Source organism: Battus philenor, unplaced genomic scaffold (assembly GCF_028537555.1).
Source record: "Battus philenor isolate CCGP_79_NKW_IND1 unplaced genomic scaffold, ilBatPhil1.0.hap1 SCAF_10, whole genome shotgun sequence".
In the NCBI taxonomy this organism is placed as follows: domain Eukaryota; kingdom Metazoa; phylum Arthropoda; class Insecta; order Lepidoptera; family Papilionidae; genus Battus; species Battus philenor.
In genome coordinates this window covers 4,679,606-4,698,975 of record NW_027181662.1, presented here as the reverse complement: position 1 = coordinate 4,698,975, position 19,370 = coordinate 4,679,606, and the positions used below count along the sequence as shown (strand labels likewise).

At 31.9% G+C, this 19,370-nt stretch overlaps 2 protein-coding genes across 2 annotated transcripts; both read left to right on the top strand.

Annotated features, from left to right (window-relative positions):
- The first annotated feature begins 375 nt into the window (after positions 1–375).
- LOC137924974 (uncharacterized) lies at positions 376–8,819 on the top strand. Its single transcript, XM_068768401.1, has 3 exons — positions 376–746; positions 1,209–1,491; positions 7,609–8,819. The coding sequence occupies exons 1-3, from the start codon at positions 582–584 to the stop codon at positions 8,400–8,402; spliced, it is 1,242 nt and encodes a 413-aa protein (XP_068624502.1). The 5' UTR covers positions 376–581; the 3' UTR covers positions 8,403–8,819.
- A 768-nt stretch (positions 8,820–9,587) lies between these two features.
- Positions 9,588–17,741, top strand: LOC137923681 (E3 ubiquitin-protein ligase RNFT2). Its single transcript, XM_068766920.1, has 6 exons — positions 9,588–9,875; positions 10,531–10,869; positions 11,937–12,091; positions 12,694–12,964; positions 13,791–14,006; positions 14,921–17,741. The coding sequence occupies exons 1-6, from the start codon at positions 9,681–9,683 to the stop codon at positions 15,152–15,154; spliced, it is 1,410 nt and encodes a 469-aa protein (XP_068623021.1). The 5' UTR covers positions 9,588–9,680; the 3' UTR covers positions 15,155–17,741.
- Positions 17,742–19,370: the final 1,629 nt, after the last annotated feature.

Sequence of the window (19,370 nt, the reverse complement as noted above, 5' to 3'; positions counted from 1 at the left end):
AAGGTGCTGTGATAGCAATTACTGTTGCTTTTCAGAGAAAAGTTATGTGTAATGTTATTTTTAATTTTTGTTACAGCCAAATATTAGAAATCATCAACAATAATGAAAAATATTTGTATTTTAAATATGGAATAAAATAATATGTTTATTTTAACATACAATAATATTTTTATGAATATAATTGCAATCATAACTATTATGGTAAACTAACCACAAATATATATATATATAGTAAAGTTTTAAATAAAAGCGGGTTTTTCGATTTCGTTGTTGGAAGGTAATAATCCTGTCAAATAATTATATACTCGTTGCTATAGAATTCGCATTGAACGACAAGCGACACGTCACGGGAGGCACGGGAGTTCCGATGAATAATAGAGGGAGTGAAGACGCATGCGCGGTCTGCTAAGGCAAGGACAGCATTTATTGCATCTTAGACGACACATTAAATACGCTGCTAGCTGTAAAGAACGCTAGAATGGCTTTGGTTATTTTTACGCCATAATTATTTCACGTTTCGCGCCAAAGATGTGTGTAACTTTTTAATTTGTATTGTAAGTGTGGCAAACGCAGTGCATAAGATGCAAGCCGGGGGTCCGGATAGTGCTGCAATTTCAGAAGCACCGAGTAGCGGCAGTGAAGAATCAGATTGCGAGCAGGGATTGGAAGCCGATACTGATGTCGCACTTACTGAAGAGTGGGCCAGAGAACTTCTGATTGGTGCGGGCGTGGTCAGCCCTCAGGAGGTAAATATTCTTAATATTTTATTATTCTTATAATACAGTCATTATAAAAAATGTTAATATATTCCTTATCCAAAAAATACGCACTAAAAAAATAAGATAACGTTTTAATTCTTTTAATTACTTAATTGGTTAAATGAGTAAGCCAAATGAGACGCTGTCGGAATGGAAGAAATTTTGTTTAAATCTTGGAGTTAGCAATGAAAGAGTGTTTGTAGCAGAATTTATTTTTTTGTATTATTAAAAACGACAAAGTTTATTAAAAATAATATTTTATCGTTATGATGTCAAAAATAATAAAATATTGATGTTACATTTACAATTTTCTTATTAGATTACATATTTACATTTAAAAATATTATTATATTTTTTTATTATTAATGAGTAATATTAATAAATTTATGTATCTGTGTGTAATTTTTTTTTCTATTTCTACTACTTGTCTTATTATTTATTAAACAACAGGTACGTGTAGAATCCCGTGCAGGCGTCGCCGGAGCCCTAAGCAGAGTGCTGGCTGTGACGGTCCGTTATGAGACCAATGGGGAACGCGTAGCCTTGCCTCTTGTTGTGAAGTTGCCACCGCGAGATCCATTTGGGCGGCTTTTCGTTGCAGAAGCTCAATTCGATACTAGGGAGATACTTTTCTACACCGAACTTGCTCCTGTTCTCAATCGAATAGCTGAAGAATCATTTGGTCCAGGTCAAGGGCTCCCAATACCTAAATGTGTTAAGGCCCGATTACCAGGTATGTTATCGTATATAAATATATTTATAAGTAAGACATAAATCGGTTGTTAGTACGTTAAATAAACATTATTAATTTGGATTTTTTGTTCGAAAAAATAATAATTAAGTTAAATAAAGTAAAAAAAATTTTATCCCAGATAGTCAAAACTTTTAATAGTATTTCTGTGTTCTCTTGATTGACATTAATACAATGATACTGGCCAAAACACTGCCAAACTAGTTCATTCAACTTAGTTCTCAAACAGAGTTTAATTGCAGAATGGTTGTCACAATAACTATTAATATTTTCAAAGATAATCTTTATTCGCGTTAGAGAATGACATGACGCTATGAATCATACGTTTTATTACGATGCGTTACCTACAGTATTTGCACGAATTATTTTAGTCCGCGTCTCAAGGGCGCACATTTTTTAAGTAATATACAGGAAGATTGGTTATAGATGTAAAAACTTAAAAGTGGTTATTATAAGTGTATTTGCAATCATCCTGTATGAATTTATCACTTTGAAAAAACTATTATTAAAACAATTTATCTATTGGCAGAAACAGATTGTAAACAATAATTAATTTTAACAAATAGAAATCTGAATTTTGGAAACACTTTACGTATTATCTTATTTATTATAGATTATGCATTAAGTGACAGATAATGAGCTAATATATAAAATGTAAAGTTTAAGGGATACACCCTTAAACTTTATAGCCACATCTAACCAGCTTGTACGACATCTGTCATCAAACATATCGAAATTTTTGTAATATTATGTATACTCTATTCTATCTTTTCGAATTAAATTGAAAAAAAGCTATAATCCGCGTACTTTTTTTAGTGTACATCAAATATAGAATACAGCTGTGCAAAAATCCTTATTTGTTACATCAGTTTTGATTTATTTCGGTCTGTGTCAATTGAATTTTTCCCGAACACAAACATATCTAAAGACGAAGATTAACAACAACTACGAACAAGTCAAGAACTATAAATAATTTCATAGTGAATTTGTATGCGACATAAGTAAGAGCGAGATGTGCATATATATATAGTAAGGAACGAGCACCAGTTAATTGCTGGAACGGCAACTTCCAAGTAGCATATGTATTTGGTTAGGCAGGGAGAAAAGTCTGGTCGTTGAAGATGGCCTTGTTAAATCTACTACGCGAGTCGTCTGCCCTGATCCGTCACCCCATGAATCCATGCAATGCTGAGTATTTATGCCTGAACGGAAAATGTCGTAGAAATAGGAAGTTAATGTTTAAAAAAAATACAGTACCGAGGCACATTTGCACTTCGATTACAATTGACAGTTTTTCGAATTCTTTTAAGTCATCGATACAAGAACTATATTTTTTTTATTACATTGTTACGATCAAATAAAAGATAAATTCTTCTTCTATAGTTGGATAAGTAGCCTCTAGCGCTAATAAAAGAGTGATGTTGATTAAAATATCTTGTGATTACAGCTGTTTTAGAGAATCTTCTCATATTGGACTAACAGCGAAAAACTTCGAGAGATCCACTCGCTCAGATGGTTCAAGTGACAACTTCCTGTGCCGTCGATGAATCGTTATATCCCTAAAGTTTACCTTTAAAGAATGAGTTGACCTATAAAGAAATTTACGTCTATCCATAACAATATTTTTTAATCTATGAGGAAGTTATAAAATTTGAGTTTACCCCGCAATTAACATTTAAAGATATTTTTACGCTACAGAGAAGGGGTTAGATTTTTCATATAAATTAATTAGTTAAAAGTATTTCTCAGCAAATGAAGCAAAAATAATACATTAAAATAAACAACTCGTCAATGGATGAAACTACGTAAAAAGAATTTTAATATCAGAGTCTATTGTAACAAACCGAGGAAGTAACGTGTGGGGACTTACAAATAAGCGATCAGGCTTACGTTTCAGTAATCCTAATGTAAGTCTACACGCACATGACATTTATATAGTAATACAACAATTAATATTAGCAATACTTAAAAAGTTTTTTTTTCAGTTGAAAAACTAAATGAGAAATTACATGATAACATAGTAAGAATATTTATTTGTAATAATCATCGGCATTATTTTTTCTCTTTAATTTGTCGTAAATTTACATAATTTTACATAGAAAAAATAAAATATTAAGAAATCAGGCGGTTCTTGAAATACGCATCAAATATATATTTTTTTTAATTTTTGATTTAACATTTATATTTCAAGTAGTGTGGTTTAAATGCAGGTAAGAAATATGCGGGTAAAGTATACAAGCCGAAAATTCTATTAAGACGATAAATTATTTCAAAATTTAAGTTGTAGAAAATGATTTAGTGCCATAAGCATTTTTAAATCTCAGAAACTGTCATGCACAGTTTCGTATTTTTGTCACTGCAGAAAATAATTTTTTTAATTTATTATTATTAATATTTCTTGTCAGCTGTACAGTAATATTTAAATACTATACCGTATTCATCGTAGCGGCTTAATACAGAAAATGCTCATTTTTATTATTGTGTAATTACGTGGTATAGGTGCATTTACATCTGTCGCAAAATAGCTGTTGACATTTGTCATAAAAAAACTAGTGTCATTGCCTCGTCAAAAGCAATATTTGAAAATTCATATTTATCTAAATTTTAATGTACGAAAGGCAGAAAGAAGAGAATCTGTTAATGACGAAGTTAGCGTAATTGAAATTTAAAAAGATAATCATTAGTTTTATAGCTTAGTAAAATTATAAAATTCGAGAAAAAAAAAAAAAAAAATAACGTCAAATAAATAGAAACTTCAATACGTCGCAGTGCAGTTCGCTTTACCACAAGTCGCTTGCGATGATCGTTAATTGCACTGAAACGAGCACTCGACTACGCAACAATGGCTTTTCCGTTGCTTTATTTATTCAGATTATTATCGTTATAGAATTTTGCAGAGCGGGAATAATACAGATTTTATGATTTTATTGTACATTCTCATATTCATATTTATTGATATTTATTTCGATCAATCTGTATACATTTAACTCGATTTACTTTGTTATAGTCATAGTACATAAGTATAAGTGTTCTAATATTGTTATAGTATAGTATCAATGAGAAACGAGTTCGAACTAAGAATTAGATCATATTTTATTCGTCTACAAAAATAATAAATTAAAAGTTATAGTAGTACGTCGACGGTGTATTTACAAGGCACCGTGAAAAACTGGCTAAACCAAAATTACAACTGCTAAAAATTTCTAATTAATTTATGAAAAATAGAATCTGATTTTTCAAAAAAATCCGCAGAACATTAACGGACTACCATTCATAAAATTCTAAACGTATATTAAAAGTAAATTAGCGGAAAAAGCGTATTATTCAATCAACGAATAATTAAATGACAAGAATCCTTGACATGATGTCACTTGATTATTTTGTTTTTAATTAGGCTATGTCTGACAGAAAGTGTACGTGTATTAATCCATTATATATAACGCACAAAGCATATGGTTAAACTTTTTTAAAAGATGTATCGTGAGATTTCTTCCTGCTTCTTATCCATGACTACAACACCTAGTAAAGGAATCAACATTAAAATAAAATAAAAAAAGTTGAAAAATCAATTAGAGGCTTGTTAAAGGTTCCAATGTTGACTAAATGAATTTTCTCTTTATCTCTTATCATAGCCCAGAGGATTGGCAAGTTGAATTGACATTGGGCAGGCAATAGCGTGGAGAACAGAAGGCCGCTGGAGGCTTAAGGTTCTGGAGTAAGACAACAAGCCGGCATGAGCTGCTTAGCACACGTACCCAAAAGGTAGAAAGACTACCTTATTGGGATCGTTGGAAGATGCAGGGCGGGAAATATAAGTTAAAATACGTAATCTCTACATACCTTCATTTTCGCCTATTTTATATAAAATGATAACATTACGTAAAAAAATATTATTTCTACAACAACACATTTAAAAAGTCATATTTAACAAATTCAGGCCGCCTCCGTCCTACTAGAAATCTATGAGGGAAGTCAATGTCCAGCTGGAATTATTAGGATAATTTATTAAATCAATACACAAGGCACTATCTAGGCCTATCTTATAGAGTTATTTACGAAGGAGTACGGTTTTGGACGGATATATTTTTATTAAAAAATACTAAAAGTAAGAAGACTTAAGGTATAAACGACTATTACACGTGTGGCGATTATCTTTCCTATTTAGTGTTGAACGTTCCATAATGTAAAAACGGAACGCGACGTCCTAGTGTCCTTGATGTAACTCATTTACGGGCGCTACTTGAAGACACACGACCCGCGTTGGAAATATGTATATATATATATATATAAATAAAAAAATACTAATATATATATATAAATATTTATATATATATATATATATAAATATTTATATATATATATACAGCATGATGGACACTGTTATATAGCCTAAGGGTGTCTGATTTTCGACGAATAGTGATAACCTTCTCGCTTTTTAGCCCCAGAGCCTCGTGGATGGTGAGCATCCTTGAACCTGCTTCAGTACCGTAGCTTTGGCTAATGAGATCTTGTTTATCGGCATGGATGTGTTAGTTACAGGATGTTTCTTTGTTATGGGATTTTCTTCCCAGAGTAAGGACGCCTACTCAGGGAATACACCACCTCCATGGATGAATACATTTCCCTCGTACACTTCCTTTAGGACATACGCCACATCCATTGGGTTCCTATGGGTGCACCACAGTTCCTCCTTCCGCTGAAAGAAATAATCTGGGCAGTCGTACCTCAGTGGGAACAAGTTGTTGCGGTCGATGAAGTTCATCACTACAGTACCAAAGAGGTACATCAGCGCTTCGTCGACAAGAAGTTCGTCGCATTTACCTTTTAGCCCGTTCACGACGAGTGATGCCAGAGTTCCGATCCTACCTCAGCCTTGGAAATATCATATCGATATTCGATTCGTTCGATTTTCTTGTAAATCTACGTAACCTACGCTTCGTATATATATATAAAATTACACAACTCAACATTAAAAATAAAACTATATCTCAGATACGTTTCATAAGTATAAATGACTGTTTCATACATAAGTTGTCTCTTTAAATGATCCTATATAGATAATAATACCAAAAATATTGATTGGTAACGGCGATTCTAAGATTAAAATGAAAAAACTGCAATGTTATAATTACTTCTTGTTTTTTTACAAAATTTACGGAGTGTGTAAGTAGAATTTATTTAACAGTTTTTTGTTATTTTTTATTTGTATTATAAAGCTTCATAGAAGTTATAACGTTGAGTGAAGTCTATACGGACTGGAAGTGAATTTTGTATTTGTAAGGAATCACTTTGTGATGCATCAATAAATCAATGAAAGTATATTTACAGTAGACATAAGAAGCAGATTTTTATTTAGTACTTTGTAAAAACAATTGCAATAAAATCATAGTTATTTTACTTTCGTTTAACCCAGAAATTAAAAGAGCTCAGATAATGAACGAGTTCCAATTTTTTTTCCTAAATACATTTCGACCGCGCGCATGTCACTCGGGTGGTTAAAAAGAAATTTAAAAGCGGCTTTTTAGTTCGCCATATTTTCTTGTTCATAGCGCTCCCATTTAGCTTTTGAAAAGTGGGTCGGCCTAGTTTTACGGTCACCACAGTCGCATACAAATGCCTTCTAAATTATGATTATGTTTACATGCGGTATTAAACGAGGAGAAATTATTATACGTTGCATGATTAATTTTTTTAAAAATTGTGCAATATTTAAATAAATTGTTAATTATTATTTCTTCTTCATATAACATCATCCTAAATTTATCCTCGGATTTTTTTCTAGTTCACATAAATATCTGAACATTCAATCTCTGGTGATCATGTTATCTAATTTCTTATGTCTAAGAACAAATAAACTGACGATATACTCGTAATACTAATATTTTTATGAATTCTTAACGGTTAACATTATAACGAGTTTTCGTGCTGTGATTCGATTTGAAAAGCACCGATACTTATGAATTAATTAAACTCGTCTGATCATTGTTATACTATCGTATATTTGACACGGGTTATCTAAAACGTAATGCACGGAGGACACCCATAGGTTTCTATAAACGGTTTCTTTTAATTCTAATTTGTAACTTCTTCATATTCTAGATGAAATTGGTGGCGACAGCGAGCTGGTTCTTGAAGACGTTACGTCCATTGGTTTCGACTCCGCAGACTTCGCTGAGGGTCTGACTGTCGAGCGCGCCAGATCGGCGCTGTTCGCGGCGGCCAGGCTACATGCCTTGTCTCTCGCATTACGCGAAAGAGAAGGTCCACTTGACCAACAATTCGACTTCCTATTCCCCTGCGAGCGAGCTGCTGCAGGCTACTTGCGTCTCGTGCGAAGAGGACTTCCCCAACTCGAAGCGTTCCTCCGAGGACGCACAGATTGCATCGAAGAAGCCGCTGCGGTGTCAGCTCTTAGTGCTCGGGCGCCGTCCCTTCTAGGCACATTGCTCAGACCCGCCGAACCCGCCCCACTTGCACACGCTGACTTCTGGAGTGGCAATCTTTTGTTCAGAGAGAAGGAAGGTGAAAGCGAATGTATAGCATTGGACTGGCAAATGGTTTCCCTCGGAAGACCTATGGATGATGTAGCATTATTACTTTTATCGTCTCTAACTCCGGATATGAGACGTGCGGTTGGAGAGTCGTTGATAGAAGAATATGGAGATCGGTTGGAAGCTGAATGTGTAACTTTAGGAGCCGCAGCATCGGGAACCGCTGTCAGGAAAGGTTTGAAGCTCGATTGGCCTCGGGCAGCGCTTAGAGCGCTTCTATTATGCGCCGGAAGCGTAGACGTCGCTCTCGGTGAACCGAGAGCCGAAAGACGCTTGTTGGAAGCGGTGAAAGACTTACACGCTCAAGGCGTCTTATCCTTAAAACCTGATGGCGATGCGTGAGAACAAAGGTGCCAAACATGCGGCGTTCCTAGGAACTTAAGACATACATTATATCAGGGTTTATTAAGGTATATTTGTGTTCTTCGACGTAATGTCGAACATGTAGTTGCTGTATCTAATAGGTAATTTATTTTAAATATGCCAGCTTGATTAATGTTTATTTAACATTTTTATTATTTCCTGGTAACGCCCATGGTCAGCATTTATTTTAATAAAAGCACAAATAATGGTTGACAGTAAGTTATTCGTCTTGTGTACAACGATTGGTTTCGACGAAAGCGCTTCTCGATAGCGTTGCAACAAACGAAGCCTAAATAAAGACTGAATTTACTTATTCTACATCGTGTACGACCGACATGTCGTAAATCCTTATCATTTAAAGATAAATTGCTCATCATCTCGAACGCTAAGTGTTCATCGTGGTCTATTGATGATTATTTGAATGAAAAATATATATTATTCGAAGCTACTTGTTGTTTTGTTTTTTTAATGAAGATATTTTATAAAATTCCATTTTTCTGATCGTTGTAAGCATATATTAATATCAATACTTTATTTTTATTAATATTTCCTCTTCACTATAATTTATAATCGGGCAGGTAGCAACTATGGAAAATATAAAGTAGTAATATATGTATTCAAACACACGTATTATACGTAGTGTTTTAATCAAGAATAACAACAAATAAACTGAAAATTTCATATAAGAAATAATGCTAAAAATAAATTTCTCTCTTAGTTCCTTTAATTAATAGTTTTTATCGAACTTTTTGGTAAATATTTTGGTTGTATTAACGTGGGAATTTCTATAAGATGATTAATATTTTACGTAATTTAGATTAGGTTTTAACAAGTAAATGAGATATCCCTAAATTCACAAGTAATAAGATAAATAACATTATGTTGTTGATGTCATAAGGACATTTTTTTCCTTTAATTTTTATATATATACCATTGGTCTTTAACATTTTGTAAAAGTCAGATATGTATTTCATTCAAATTTAATTTATTTTGTTGCTGCTATTTTTATGTTTTATAATTTACAAAATTATTTTTATTTCGGGGTATATACATATCATAATCATATGATTTACTATATTGTTCCCGATCATCGATATATTTTTAATGCCATGTTACAGCCCTACCATTGAATTCTTGCTGTCATTTTGAGTTGTCAAACTTCAAACATTTTGACCTTCGTATCATGCTCAATAATATTTGAAAATGACTTGTTAGTGTTGATTCACCCTTTTTTTAGTTCGTATTTTTGTAGATAAAATGGCGCAGACGAATCAAGTTACATTAGATATTGAAGATGAGCCGCCTAGCGAAAGTCCTAACCGCAGCAACCCACTCCATATTCTCGATCCACCTCCGAGACCGTCAGTTCAAAGAAGCAATAATATCGGATTAGGGGATAGGTTGAATAGTGTGTTTCGTGAAATTAGGCCATTAGTTGAACATGCGCGCATGGTAAGTCATTGCCTTGTTTTGTAATACCATGAAATTTAGAGGTTTATATTTTTAAATTCTATGTACTTTATTTTTAATTTTAATATCGATATGAAATTATTAAATTCGACTCGTAAGTCCTATAAATTTTAAAGTCGTCGGTCTGGTAATGTTGATTTAAAACAATTGTCATATAAATAAAGATCTTTTAATCTTTAATACAGACCCTAAGTTCATCAACAGAATAAATAAATATAATTTATGAGTCATTATACTATAGCAGCGTCTCAGAGAAGTAGAATTTTTGACTAAGAACTCATAAAATATCCAGATGTTTACACTACCAACTAGTGTTATTAGAAATCTTTTCGAGAGGCCTACACCCAGTTGTAGATGCCCTTCAGGTGAAATGATGATGAAACTTTATGCTTTATGCTAGAACAGTGATCTATAACATAGTCTTTAATGTCTTGTTTAGATTTTATTTTATATGTTATAAATTTTTAATATATGACAGTGATAATAAAATGTTTTTTACAAGAAAAATGTATCATGATTTTTCTTTTAAAAAGCATATTGTATTTTATGTCTCTATTTTTCTAAAAGTAATAAATTATTACACTTTCAAAATTACAGATAATCATATTATATTAAATATATTGTGTTCTTATTACAGGGAAATAATGCTAGACTTTCTCTGCCCACATGGTTACCAAGAAATACCCCAGGCACTCACCAGATTGGAGATGGGGTTCAGAGACCTCAGAGTTCTATAGCTCATGTGAATCTTGGGCCCGCATCACAAACCTATGTGGTAACTGAAAGAGGCACTCCTGCAGCACAGAGACCACAAGCTAGTAACCATGGATTGACCACCAGTCCTTCGAATAACTCCAATGTCTCTGAACAGCTTCCAGAGAACCAGGAGATTAATGCCTCAGTTAATCCAGCAAATAACAACAACATCCATGACAATGCCGACAATGACAGTCAAAGTGATGACATGACACAGCAGGTAACATCTTTCATTATTAAATTATTTCATTTATAATATTCAAAAAAATTTTTGTACAATTATAAATAGATACTTAAATAAGTCAAAATATCTCATGATTAGTTTCATGCTCCACAATTTTCAAACATACATGTCTGAGTAACTCTTATCTTTAGTAGCATATGTACATTTAATGCAATAACATCATTATCAAAAATTTCTTTGAAACAAAATTTCAATGTCGATTAAATGTGTAATCACTATTTCCTAAGTTCAAAATGTTGAAAACATTGCTAACTGTATGGATATTTGCCAATGTTTTCATTGGTTTATGTGATCAGTAATAATTTCGTTTTTTGTTTTAAAATCTTTGTTATAATCACATTAACAATGATAGAAGCATTTTCAACTAAAATAAAAATTGTGCATACTTAATCCACCACAGTTAATATAACCTCAGGGTTCCATTACTATTATTAAACAATTGTAGGTGTATGTACAGACAATGGATGAGTTACTTTCAAATTCCTTTCATTTTGCCATTATAAAAATTATATTAAGCAAATTTTTTTTATTAATATATAAAATATGGAATTTGGAATAGAGCAAGAATGGGGGAGTAAGCAAGTTACAGATCGTCATCACTTGCGGCTCTTTAAAGGATTATTTGTGGCTCTCATTATATTTCCTTGCCTGCTAGTCAATGTTCGGTATGTGTTATAAAATGGTATATCTAATATAAAATACTATGAGCAATTATGTCGTTATTTTTATTTTCATGTACTTAAAGTAAATATAAGTTGTACATTTTTTTTCATACCTTCTTACTTCCAAATACATGTTTTACTGTGGCTTATGAAAAGATAAAAATGGCTCTGACTATCAAGAAACTTGGCCACCTCTGGTTTAGAGGCAACTCAATAAGAGAAATTTTGTGTTTAGTTTGCATCTATATAGACTTGGTATCAGATGGTCATATGAATTTCATTCCTATAACATTTGAGGGTTCTTGCTATTTGACTGTCATTTCCTCTTGTCAAATATTTTCAAAGCATCCTTGTATTATATGATATAATGTTTAATTTCAGGTACTAGATGTGAGGGCGGCCCTAAATTTCCTAATACACTATGCACCCTTCTATTTCATATTATTCATCAAACTTATTTATGATAGCAGAGAGGGGATCTTCACATTTTTCATTTTGTTGTGCACTTTCTCCCATAGCAACAGTTTAGTAAGGAGGTAAGAACAAATACTTAGATTGCTACAGAGCACATTGGATATACATGTAATATAAAAGTAATGTGCAAAATTCAGGTATAATTTAGTTATTATTAACGCTTTATGTTAAATATTTCCAAACATGATAATTGGCTCACCAATGAGTCATCTCTCACTGAACCATTTAGGTCATGGGGTCACCTGTCAGCTTGCATATAAGGTTCATCTGAAACATGTCCACTTACTCCAAGACACTAATTGCAAAAGTGTGATTTTCAAATCTAATAAAAAACTTAGCTTTTGTTATATTGCTAAAATTCGACCATAAAAGTCAATAATTTTATTTTAACTATATAATCACATTTTACTTTAAAATGTAAATCTCATTTAATAAAAATAATTTATTTCCTGATGATAGCCAATAAGAGGCCATCCAAATAGAGTAGAATGTGAGGCTCACGGCTGCATAAAGTATTTCATTTGTTAGTGTTTTGTGATGAGTGAAGAACTTTAAACGATTGAATAGCTGAAATCAATAGTTGTGGATTGGATGCAGATGAAATAATGATCTATACATATGAGGAGTTTAAGTACTGAATTTTTAACAAGAATATTTGTTTCAGGGAACATGGAAAACAAATGAATCGTAGCCTATTGGCATTATTTTGTGAGTTGGTCTTCACCACCAGCTGCATTGCTATTGTCCATTTTCTCTTTGGGCACGGGAAATTGTTGCCCAATATGATAATGTTTCCTGGATACACCAATCCTATCGATGTGTGGGAGCTCCTGTGGTTGGTTGTTCTGACTGACTTGATAGTGAAGATTGTCACTATTGATATTAAAATATTGGTCACAATGTTGCCGGCCTTTATACTTCCATTTCAGAAGAGGGTATGATATTAATTTTTAGTTATTAATATCATTAATATAGTGTTTATTCTGTTAGTATGAAGAATGAAAAAAAAACTTTTATTATAATAAAGTACATTACTAGCCGAGAATAATTTGCAGATTTTGAATCCTCTAGACCAGAATCCTATGAAGATGTAAAACAGTATTAATAGTACTATTACTAGCATTAATAGCAGTAGTGGTCTAGGATTATTTTTGCTAAACTTTATGGACAATTCCTTACAGCTTAAGTGGTTGTGATATAACAGCCATGGGTCAAGCAGTAGGAAGAAACATTTTTGGGAAATTGTCAAATAGTAGGTTAAAAAATATTTAACATCTTTGCTCTGGGTGCTCCTAGGCATCATAAGCATGCATAGTGATCCAGTTACAGTGCAGCATATTTTGTAACATGTTAATAGTTAATTGTTTGGGATAAAGATCCCAAATCATCATCATGTCAACTAATAGACTACCACTGCAAGACAGGCCTTTTCCAAAAAATCTATTCAAATTCAAAAAAAGATAATCGGTCTTGCGTTGCGCAACCTTGACTGTTTTGTCAGTCCATCTAGTGGCAGGCCTATCCAAAACCATAAACCATATAGCTTAGGATACCAAATCCCATAGGCAAATTCAAGAAGTGGTCTTACATATCTAATGATATAAGAAAAGTCTCTTGTGAGATATTTAAATATGTTATGGATAACATTCAACATAGATTTTATTTTTTCACTATACAAGACATATGGCACCACTTTCCCATTTAAGGTTATTTGCAATTTCATAGTGGATATTTTAAAATTATAACATTTGTTATTTTTAGGGCAAAGTGTACTTGTTTACGGAAGCCGTATCACAGTTGTACCGAGCCCTGCTCACCATCCAGCCATGGGTGTTCTACTTGATGCAATCCTACGAGGGTTCAGAGAAAATGGTTGGCATGTTCCTCACTTCTATCTACATTATAGCGAAGGTGGTGGAAATTCTTGTGAGGCTTCGGCTCTTCAAGAATGCTACATGGACATTGCTGCAGAGTGTGGTGAGTAACACTTGTACACTTCATGTTCATAAAATGCTACCTAACCTTTTAGATGACAAAAATCTGTATATTTCCACAATTGCATCTTATGATATGCTTATATGATATATACTGTGATAACCTCTCAATGTTTTCTGGTATACACATCTGAAAAAGATAGTTCCAAAACTGTACAGAAGTCAAAATTAAATGTTGACATTATATTAATTTTTATTCAACATCTCACAAATATTATTTCTGCTCATAGCATTGTTCGCACTGCGACAATTTGTGGTTCCCAGTTATTAAATTATTCCTTATTAGAAACTCAAATTCACAATGACCAGTTGAAGGCACGCGACGAGATTCATTGCTTCATCGATTTTGTTCATCTTATGTTTCCTAATACTTTGCAGAAGTTTCAGGAAACTATTTCCAAAATCAGGGACAAATTTGATTTTTAGAAAATATAGTGATAAAAGAATGAAAAACTTTTCGTATATGACTGTACGCCCAACTTTGCGCATTGGACAGTTCGCTATGAATTTTGTGCGTTTGACAGTTCGCTATGAATATTTGAAAAATTTGTTATGAACTTTGTCTTTTTGACAGTTCAAGTGATGCAAATTTATATTGTCATTTTACAGCTGCAACAGTGTTGATCACAAAATTAAATTAATTATTTTACATTTAATCAATAAATGAAATGATTATTGCAAAACTTTTTACTTTGATTTTTTTTTATTTTAATGCTACGGTTTAGTAACTTCGAGTAATATAAAATATATTGGTACAGCTTGAATACTATTATTTAGTTACGGTTATATAAGGAGAGATCGTGAACTAGGACGAAGCTTGCATAAGTAAAATAGTGTTAAAAACTTTCTCGTGATATTATTTTAAAGAATAATTTTAACGACCTCCTTCTGATATAGAATTTGGGTACCAAGCCAACGGGTGAGCAACTGGTGTCTGCTGGAGACTCGTGCCCGATCTGCCACGACGACTACACCACACCAGTGAGACTAGGCTGCAGCCACATCTTTTGTGAGCTCTGTATCTCAGCCTGGTTGGACCGCGAACACACCTGCCCCCTCTGTCGTGCAAAAGTTGCCGATGAGCCCACTTGGCGGGACGGCTCCACTACGTACGAGTTTCAGCTTTACTAAATATAAGGGTTATAGCTTAAGTTGTTTAGCTATACTGTGGCGTGTATATATCTAGACCCATTTACGATTTGTTACTTTGGGTTAGATTAAATAATAATCCTTTATGACAAACAGCATATTTACTAACATTGCTAATTGTAGGTATTTTTGAGTATAAATTGAGTGATTAATGTGTACAGGCTAAAAAACATACAGTAGCGAGTAAAAATGTAATGATCCTTTCTGATGTCTGGAAATGAATTTCTATTCGAATTTTTACCAAAATTATGTTTTGGCTGTATTTGAATTCCGAATTATTCTGATTTATATAATGCATTTGGTGTGTAGATAGACCATGCATTTAAATATGTACTGCACTGTGCCAATAGTAATTTTAATATATAACATTATCTGTAAAGAAATTGTTTATAGTTTGTGGTCTATTGAGAATGTTCCATAAATTAATGTCAAACCTAAATTGAGTATTAGAGCCGGTTTGCTAACAAGAGAATTGATCAAAAAATCTGTCATTATATATACAGTCGATTAAAGTAGGATGTAGTAATAATTGAATATGTAGCTTAACCAAAAACGATATTTTGTTGAAAAATATTAAAAAATGATCAACTAGACAAATAGTAATAAAGAGAGCATAATGATTTTTTCATTATGCCATCAAAATAAAAAAAATCATAAACTACAATAGTTTAAAAAAAATTGATTTAAATAAATCGATTTTAGCTTGATGTTGATTTATGGGACTTGTGTGTACATATTCATAATATAACCTGATTGTATTTTACGGGTTGTTAAAAAAACTTGTTATTTGTCCACTTAATCTAAGCATGAATTTCGTCTAGTATGTGTAGTGTTAGTGTCTTCTCATAGCCTATCTTTTAAGCCTTTGCTACTCATGTTTAATGGAGAAGGTTAAAAAGATAATGTAATGTCCATTATATTACTCTCTTTTAACTAGTTATTAAGAAATTACAGTTTAATACAGATAATTGTAAGTGCTTTAATTGCTACCGAGTGTGTGGCTTCAAGCAATAATATTTCTCTGGTAAAAGATGGCAAAAACTTGGTTAAAAAAAACAAAGTTTATTTTTTGAGTAACGAAATTGCTACAAGATATTATAAAAAATAATACAATTGTTAATATAATGTTCACCTTGATTTATTACTGGTCATATCTTATGGAAGGCAAGGCTTCTTATCCCACAGAACCAAATTTATGTACCAATTTTTAAAAACATTAACTGGCTTTGTTAAGACATTTAAAAGGAAGTGATTGATTGGAGTTATAAGTACTACTTTAGCTGTCTTTACATGTGTTTGGTAAATCTTTCATCTTTTAGAACAGTCCATCACATAAAACATACATTATAAATAAAAAAGTTAATGTTTATTAAAAAACATGAAAGGGTTGTAGTTTATAAAATTTATGTTGTTTAATGTAAACAATGTTTTCTCACTTATTTGGAGATTTGTATGGTTATAAATCTATTCGCTGCCGAAACATATTATTGTTTCTGCAAAAAAGTAATCAAAAGGCCAAGGTTTGCAGATCCTTAGTCAAGTAGATTATTTGTTAGGATGCTAACTCATATGGTTAGGCATCTCTAAAAATAGTTTGTCATGTGTATACTTTGGAAGTTATGTTAAGTTCGTTCACAATCAATAACTTGAAATTTTAAGTATTCTTTATAAACTTATTCTTTGTAATTTGATTCTATATGTATATTTTGTAAGTATACATATAGAAGTCAATAGATGATATTGCATTATATAAGAATCCAAATATTTTTCGAAGTTTTGTTTAAATTGAAAATTAATTATTATTAGCGGAATAAATTTTATTTTAATATCTAATTAACAATGAGATATAAAAATTGGGTGAGATGGACAAACTTTTAGAAAAAGGAAAGTGTTCTGTTTCCAATTTCAACATTCCTACTTATATTATTAAATTGGTTGAATAAATTTAGATATTGAAAAATCTAACATTTATTACACGACGAGTATATTGTATATATTTTAACGTATTTGTAATTAAGTAATTTTTATTAAGTTAATCAATTGGAAATGAATTATATTAATTATATATTTGTATGATTAATTTAGTGTAAAAATATTCCTTGATATACTGATGTTTTTATGCCCAGGTTTTGTGTCTACCTGATGTATTAAATCTGAAATTAGAATTCATATATTTATCGAATTCTCGACAAGAATTTGTTTAACATTTTGTACATATGTAAAAAAATGTATAACTGTCCTTAAAATATACAAATCAATCTGTCGAAATGCTTAGATTTGGTTTTAAATAAGAAACTACTTAACCTATTGTTTCACTTAAGATTTAATTTTGACCTGTGCTGTCCCTGTCCATTTATGGAAAAATGTGTTATTTACAAATTTAGTACCGTTAAATTTTTATGGAAAAAAATATCAATTATAATAATGTGTTTTGAAATCAAAAATTATTTTCCTAATATAATTATGAAAATATATGTAACATAAAGATGTTGTTGTAGCCGTAATAACTAAACCAAATTTTGAAATATATAGTGAATCGTATATAAGTGTTCCAATGGAAAAATCTAAGCTAAATAAATATTCTATTATATGAATACACACACTTAGATACCATAGTGTGTAAGTATAATGTGATAAATTTAGTCAGATGTTAATGAATACACGTATTATTTTGGTATGAATTGTTTAATTTTTAGCATAATTTTTATTCAGAGATTGTATATCTGGATCATCGTCATCACTTCAACCGTAGGAAGTCAACTGGTAGACAGGCCTCCATAGACTTCTTAATAAGATCGTCTGTCCACCTTGTGGGTGGATGTCCTATGCTGTGCTTGCTGGTCCGTGGCCTCTATTCCAAAACCGTAACGGTTCTAAGGCCTCTCCCTCCAGTCAATTCAAAGTACTTTCGCCAAGTGACCCCCATATGCTTTAAGCATTTTCATAACTTAATGAAAATGCTTAAAGCTCAGTGAGATCTTGGTAATATGAAATAAATACCCGAGTCTAGATTACCAAAAAGCCTTCAAGTTTAGTTACTATATTAAAGCGTTAGGCTAAGCGCTATGCTACTTCGAAGGCTATGGGCATATGAATAATTCTTTAGAGCCCCTAGCCTAAATAGACACCTTAAGAATTCACACAATATCAACTCGGCTGGTTAAGTTTTTGCATTGTAAGTAATGTCTTCATATACATATTTATGCAGGCTGTTCCGTACAGAGCGGATAATAGCAATTCTTTTTGAACTTAAAAACCCTCAAACTGTCCAGATAATTTTTTTTATCAAATTTCATATTCGAAATTAAATATTTAAAAAAAATACAGTAGGTACTCAAATAATTTTAGTAATGAAATCTGATATTGGGCAGCAATTGGAAATTTCTGTACTTTTTATTACTTTTCACCCTTGATAGCTGAAATGTCGGAAAAGATAATGTATCCATTCATTACGGGACATACTGTATGTGGGATGACACTGAATGTTCTGTTACAATTTTTAGGCGCTCTAATGACAGATGCTAAAAGTAGATTGTCAGAAAAGTGAAAACATGTGAACGTATTTTGTTTGATAAAAAACTAATTAATAAACGACTGATAGCATTATGTACTAATCTTACTAAATCGATCGAATAACATAAATGAAAAATCATGTGATTTTAAAAAGTATAATGGGTACATATTTTTTTTAATATGATCTTCGTTTTAGGGGACCCCTCGTTCCATCGCCTTGTGTAGGGCAGGGACATTTCAAATTGGGGAAAAATGACTTTAAATTTTTATTCAACATTCTTTTTCATCCTCACACATTAATTTTTATTTATTCCTTTCACGCTTCACATGATCTGTCATTCCTCGCTTACCGATCGTTCTTGCATCCCATTCCTTCCTTCATCTGCATTCCCAGATCACAGTTTTATATAAGTTAATTATCACTGATTACTGATTTTTAATTGATGACTATTAATTTACATTTCTTTTGTTATTTTATTATTTATTTGTTACTACTTTTTTCTAAAAACCTGTTAATACTCTTTCCATATGACTAAAATAAAGTATCAATTACTTTAATTTGTTTTCTTGACTTTTCAAAGTCTGTCTTTTTTTTATCTGAATCTGGTTTACTTTTGTTGAAGTATGCATCACTTTTCTACCGAAAGGCACATGTTGTTGCAGACATATTAATAAAACAACAATA